Source organism: Coturnix japonica, unplaced genomic scaffold (genome assembly GCF_054131305.1).
Source record: "Coturnix japonica strain WE unplaced genomic scaffold, WE-NBRP24 Scf044, whole genome shotgun sequence".
In the NCBI taxonomy this organism is placed as follows: domain Eukaryota; kingdom Metazoa; phylum Chordata; class Aves; order Galliformes; family Phasianidae; genus Coturnix; species Coturnix japonica.
Window position 1 is genome coordinate 2,902,355 of NW_028188947.1, and position 7,087 is coordinate 2,909,441.

The 7,087-nt window shown below is 43.9% G+C and overlaps 1 protein-coding gene across 1 annotated transcript in view; it reads left to right on the forward strand.

The window, feature by feature from the left end:
- LOC146752610 (obscurin-like) overlaps positions 1-6,221 on the forward strand; it is a 97,690-nt gene extending 91,469 nt beyond the window's left edge. The window contains exons 2-3 of the mRNA XM_085531783.1: positions 5,377-5,643; positions 5,854-6,221. Of these exons, the coding sequence (XP_085387909.1) occupies positions 5,377-5,643; positions 5,854-6,128 (542 nt within the window). The 3' untranslated portion in view covers positions 6,129-6,221. The remainder of the gene's footprint in view (positions 1-5,376; positions 5,644-5,853) is intronic.
- The last annotated feature ends 866 nt before the right edge of the window (positions 6,222-7,087 follow it).

Genomic DNA, 7,087 nt, shown 5'->3' on the forward strand with positions numbered 1-7,087 from the left:
ATTATGTCCTGAGTTCATTTATCAAGTTGAAATTGAAGTTTGTTTTGGTTTTATTGTGAACTTTTTAGGTCATGCTGCACAAAATATTGTTGGTTGAACTACAGTACAGTCTTGAGCTTCAAGTCTAACACAGAAATTCTCAGCCGGGATTTTGTAGCCTTGTTGTGAACTGGGTTTTTGGGGTGAAATCTCAGTTTTCTTTGCACCTGACAGTGTGAGAATTTGCTCTGGCACTTTGTGTACCTCCCTGGTGCTCAGCTGTTCCTTCCCTTACTTGGGGATAATGTCATTTATTCAAGGTGATGTCCAAACAGGCTTGTTAACAGTCCTCCGCAGTGCTTTAAGCTGTCATAGGTCAGCCAGAATTTATGCATGTTCTATAGCCATTCCTTCATGTTGAAAACACCGCACTGTGCTTAAGCTTCAGCATATGTTCCAGTAAGCACAGTTCCATTAATTCTAGGGGAGTGGGTGAATTAAGCATAGATCTGAAGGCTCCCTTTGCTCAGTGCAGAGATGGAAGGACTAATGGAGATCTGACTTGATATTTTCCCTTCTAGGATGGGAAGGAGCTCTGTCAAAGTAAAAAAGTGGGCATTACTTCCCAGGGAAATAAGAGAAGTCTCATTATTCACAAGTGTGAATATGAAGATCAGGGAACATCCACATGCTGAGCAGCCTAAGACAAGACATCAGCTACCCTAAAGGTTCATTTTATGTTTAACTGAAAGAGCAAATAAATCCTCTTGTGGTATTTTGCACCACGGGAAGAAATGCTTCATGGGCAGTTTGGGCATTTCTTGGTTAGTCCTTTTGGATACCTTTCTCTTTCTTCTTTATGCTCAAGACAGATTTTCCCTCCATGTGTTGCATTGGTTAAACCCCAGTTTGTAGCTCATCATTGGGCTCTGAAGCATCAGACTTGTTACTGAACACATGGGTCTGCTGTGCCCTGGTAGATGCCACCTTCCCAAGGGACGTATGAAAGGATGCTTTTTTCTGATTTCCTACTAGATGCTGTCCTCATGTGGCCACTTGGGTTCAGTGTTAGCATGAACATGAACATGTGTCCTGTCCCATGACTTTGGTGAACTCTCATTTTCTCTCTCATTCTGCAACCAGGTTGGGTTGCTGTTTCAGTACTGGCTGTTTTATGTAGCCATTCCATTTGTTCTGGTTTACGTTCTTTTTTATTTTCTTTTTTTCAGGCATACTTTCTATACAGTAGACAAAGCCAGCCTATTACATTTGATTTACAGTTTTTAGCTTTTGCTGGTAAGCATTTCAGCTCTCAGGCAGTTTTACCAACAGCTTTGAAGAGCTGAAATGAACCAGCCTGGACACGATGGTCTGTTTTTGTTGGTGTAATGAATTTATGAAGTTAAACTGATTGACCCCATAAGGTTTTACAGTGTATGACTCACGTCTGGCAGAGTTTTCACAGCAATGAGTTTATATACTTAGCATTTCAGGAGGCAAATGGTTGGGGATACTCTTTCATTTGCTTGCGTCTCAGAGTGAATCACTAGTATGTGAACCATCCTTCATCTCCTTTGTATTGCTTTTGTGTGTGTCTGTGTGTGGTTTCCCCTGTGAATTTCATTCTTTCCAGTTATATGGAAGTTCTCTTTTGAGCAGTGAAATTAGATGTTCCATCATCAGTCATAATGGTAAAGCTGAGTTGCCACGTTATCTGTGTCCTTTCTGTCTGGCGTCTCAATAACTGCTGCCCCACCACAATATCTGCCTAATACTTCAGCTCCATGGATGCCTCCTTGTGCAAACTGAGAGCCTGTATTTGGTGTGCATAGATCTGGGCTTACATCTGTGCTGGTAAATGCACTAGTGCATGGGCTAAGCAGTCCTGCCTCCTGTGCTGTGGGCATTGAGATGGGGCTCCTACAAGCTGCCCATTGCAAGATATTTAGAAACTAATTGCTGCGGAGGTTTCCATCCTCTTTTCAGACTAACTAAAATTTGGTTAGTGGGATCAAAACAGAAGGGGCAGGGAGGGAGAGCTGACCAAGGACTACTGATGGAACAACTATGAATCCTTGGTTCCTCAGGATTCCCTGCATCAGCAGTTGGCAACAGGAGTAAGGGGGCTCAGGAGGACACTGTGGAGTAGTGTGAAAAATGAGCGAAGAGAGTTACTAATTGATACCTCTTGGAAAGTAGTCCAAGAGTGGTCCTCTTCCTAAACTCTCCTCTTGTGTGTGGTTGTATCTTTATGAGGTGTTCATAACAAGTGATGTGTAGATCTCCCTTATCTCATAATGTCTTTTCCTGCCTGCAGTGAATATGCAGGATACTGGATCATATACCAGCTTCTTTGAATTACTGCTCATGTCAGGAGATAAAATCTGCCTATTCTTTGAACTAACACTGGCGAGGGTTAGTTATTCTGGCTACCGAGAGAATGACACAGCAGATTAAACTCTTTCATTTCCTTCTTTGTCAAATGCCTTTTCATCTAACTGTGTGTCCCATAGAAATTCAGAGCAGTGTTGGCTGAGGGAAGTGGAAATATTTATCTCCTGTGTGTATCTGCCACCCTATTTAGACATGCTGGCAGAGCGCAGAGATTGGAGGAGTTGGATTAGGCAGTAGTTTCCCTATTGCTCACAGAACCACTTTTTCTGTGGTCTCCCAGCTACCCTGTGCCCAGTGGCCTATGCAAGATGGAGCGGAAAAGGCTCATTTTATGAACAAACAGGAACCTTTCTGGTCAGATTAATACCTGTGCTCTTTTAGAGAGATTTAGATACTAGAGATTTTAGGTACTGGAATAGGCTCCCCAGAAAGGTGGTTGAATCACCATCCCTGGTTGTGTTTAAGAGCCTTTTGGATGTGGTACTCAGGGATATGATTTAGTGTAGGGTTTTTAGAGTTAGGGTACTGGTTAGGCTGCGGTTGGACTTGATGATCTTCAATGTCTTTTCCAGCCTGGGTAAATCTATGATTCTATGCAGGAACTCTTCTCCTGAGGTTAATCCAAGTTGTATCCAGGCCCTTCAGAAGGAAAGGGATATAGCAGCACAGAAATATGGCCTGATTCTGACATAACTAAATGCAGACCTGGAGAGTTAAAAGGGATTGTGTGATGTTCAAAGGATTTTGAAGCAAAGATGTCCCCTAGGTAAGATTTGTGGCTGACATTCCCCATACATTGTTTGTAGGCACACAAGCTAAGGAGAGACTAGTGATGAGCATGCAGAGAAGCCAATGGTTCAGACAGGTTTGTAGTGACACAACACTGTAGAGTTCTGTCTAGTTCTCCTTGGCATAGTTTGGAAAATAAAGATGAGGTAATTGGTGGTAACCAATATGGCTTCATCAAGGTCAAGCCATGTCTGACAAACTTGGTGGCCTTTCATGATGGAGTAACAGCATCAGTGGATAATGGGAGAGCAACTGACATCATCTACTTGGACTTGTGCAGAGCATTTGATCCCGTCCTGCATGACATCCTGGTCACCAAACTGGAGAAAAATGATTTTGATGGATGGACCAGTTGCAGGATAGGGAACTGTCTGGATGGTCACACTCAGAGAGCTGCAGTCAATAGCTCAGTGTCCAGGTGGAGGGTGGTGTTGGGACCAGTGTTATTTAACATTTTTGTAGGCAACATGGAGAGTGGAATCAAATGCAGCCTCAGCAAGTTTGCAGATGACACCAAGCTGAGCGGTGCTGTTGATGTGCTAGAGGGAAGGGATGCTACTCAGAGGGACCTGGACAGGCTGGAGAGGTGGGCCCTTGGCAGCCTCATGAACTTGAGTGTGGCCAAGTACAAGGCCCTGCACCTGGGTCAGGGCAATCCCAAGCACAGGCACAGGCTTAGAGGAGAATGATTTGAGAGAAGCCTTGACCCTGAGGAGAAGAGTTGGTGTGGAGGGAGGTGTCCCTGCCTATAGCAGGGGGACTGGAACTAAATGACCTTAAAGATTCAGTCAGTTCTATTGTTTTTCTACCCTTAATTTTGCTTGAAAGGTTTTAGAATAAATGAGATTCTGGTTTCCATGAAAACTGTTTGCAGGGAGCTCCATTGTTGCTAGTAGGTCTGTCTTTAAGTTCAAGGGCAATAATGCATTGACTGTGTTGAAGAGAGAAATGACTCAGGAATGGATGATGGTTTAGAATAAAACATAATCCTACTTATTTTCTGTGCAAATATGTGTAAGGAAAAGATGCTGCACTCAGTTCTGGAAATACCCTGACAAATATATCTCTACTGTTTCACAGCTGGAGATATTAAGATTGTTAAAGCACTGGAAGATGTGGAAGTGAATGAATATTGGAGTGCATCTTTTGTCTGTGAGATTTCACACGATGAGGTTCAGACCCAGTGGTACAAAGAGGACAACAAGCTGAAGGCTGATGACAACATCAGAATGCAACAAGATGGTAGGGTGTAAGCGAGGGGTCTTTCTCCTGAGTGGGGGGTGGGTTGGAGATCAAGCATATAAGACATCTGAAATGAAGTGAAGAGGGTTCAGAAGCGAGTTCCCCTTTTGTTTTGGGACTGAGGTTTAGGTGGAACAAGTGACATGGTGGGATGCTTAGTGTGGGAAGTGTGATGCTATCCCACCATCCCACACTGCTGGGAGCAGGTAGGAAATGAGTGCAGTTATTTCCAAAGTGGGGGTGAACAGGGCAGTCAGTTCACCTCTCCAAAGAGGTTTTGTCTGACAGTGAGTGTGATCCTTCTGTATCAGATACTTTGAATTTGACGGTGGCCGCATTTGATCAGTCCTTGTAGAAGCCATGTTTAGATTCTGCTTTGGTCTGCTCCATTTCCAGTTCAAAGTCGTTGGACACTAAATGAGACAGCTGCATCTCAGTAAAAGATGTGTTTGAATAGCTGTGATGTGCTTACTATTCAGATTTACAGAGCTGAGGTTTTGTCCTTGGCTATAGCAAAGAAGTCAAATCAGGTGAAATTAATTGTATTTCTGAACTAGACAAGTTTAAGTTTGGTAGCACCTAAATTTGGTGCGGTTCGTCATTGATTTCATCTGAAAGAAACTTGCAGGCTTTTTATCTGCTGTTGTCCCCAGCGTAAGATTATCCATTCACATCCTAAAGTACTTGTTATATTTTCAACTCACTCTTATTTGAATAAAAGCCTCAACAATTGGGAGCAATTTAATAAGCACAGAACAAGAGCTGGACCTTGCATTTGGTAGATACTGTACAGTATTACTTCATAGAAATGTAGTCAATGGCATTCCCTATAGACAATCGTTTGTTTTATCTTTAGAGTCGTTCAAAGAACCATTGTGAACTTGACATTAATTGGAATGGAATACACGCAAGAGACTTTCCTCTTCTTCCAATTGTCCTCATCCTTTCTTCTCTTCCACCCCTGCTTTGCAGATTACCATATAGAAATCACCAGGAAGTTGGAGGACAAGACAGCTTTGGAACGTCATTCTGTCATCCTGTCCTGTGACTTCAGGCCTTCTCCAAAGGTTGTGAAATGGTTCAAGGGCCGCACACCCATCGAGCCCTCTGAGAAGTACAAGATCAAGAGGGATAAGCATTCAGTAGAGCTCAGAATTCTGAAGCTGAAGCCCGATGATGCTGGTGTGTACAAGTGCAAGGCAGGAATTGCAGAGACTGAGGCCATGCTGACAGCTGAAGGTATGAGCAGGGAGGGTGGCCTCTTCCATGTCCTATTTCACCTCAGATTTCTCTTCTTGAGGTTGACTTCTGCCGTTCTCTCCTGCTAACTTTATACATGTATTATCTTCACATAGATGATTACACAAAGATCATCTAGTCCAACCATTCTACCACATCCCAGTATGATTTATAGTAACAGTGGTAACAGTTCACCTTGTTTCCCCACAGCCCGCAATGTAGAAGTAACGAAGCACCTGCAGGATGTAGAAATTGAAGAAGAGAGCTCTGCTGTCTTCTCCTGCGAGCTGTCCCATAATGACGAGGACGTGGAATGGTTCCTGAATGGCAACCTCCTTTACACCAACAATTACAATGACATCAAGAACGTTGGCAATTGCTGCACACTGACAATGAAGCAGGTTAAGCCTGAGGATGCTGGCACAGTGACAGTGAAGTCAGACAAGGTGTCAGAAAGCGCACCTGAAGGTGATAGGTGGGTCTGATCACACCCCTCCTGGATGTAAGAGATGCTAAGGAGCTCCAGTTCATTCTATTGTGCAGCAGTCCTGCTTCTAAAGCTGACCTCTCTGGGGTGACAAGTCATCAGAGGCTTTCTTCCAGTGGAAGGTTCCATTGCAGCAGATATCAAGGAAGGAGGATGGTTTTGGTGTCCTGCCAAAGCATTCCATTGCTTTTTATCATCATTTTACTTAACACAAGGAGAGTTACAGGAGCAATTTCTTTTACTGCTTCAGTAACATGCAGTGTCAATGCTGTTGTCTCCAAGGATTTATGACTGAAGGAGAGATCATTCAGTGTGTGTTTTGCCTCTGGGATGACTAATGACCAGGCTGTGAGCAACCTGATCTAGCTGTGAATGTCCCTTTTTATTGCAGGGGAGCTGGGCTAGATGGCCTTTAAGGGTCTCTTCCAATTCTAAGGAACTTGTGCCTGAAGTGCAGAAGTGGATGAATTATACCACTTCTTCATATCCTCCCCATGATTACAGAGGAAATACAACAAAACAACATGCATGGTCTTACTGTTGTCATTTGCTTGAATACGAAGACGTCTCTTTTTTATGGTTGAGATTTTTGTTGATATGGGTCAGGAGGAACTCACACTTTTTAGCTTTCTCAATAGGCAAAAAGTTCCAGTTGCTGCAAGCCACCGAGGTAACCAATAGAGGGGCCCTGATCCCCCTTGTGCCATCGGGATGCTCTGGCACGGGATGTGCCTCAAATTCAAAGCTCCTTCCCACCTCCCAAGGAAAAGCAAAGCAACTCAAGCATCTCCAGCAAAGCTGCCCAGCAGACAGCAGGGAATGCAAACAGCTTCTGGCTGCTCCCCTGCACTCCTGTCCTAAGTAAGTGACCCCTCGAGGACTGGATGGGAAATCAGTGCATGACACACGTGAGTGTGCACAGCATTGTGCAAAGCAGTGGGGATCCATGTGTGTGTG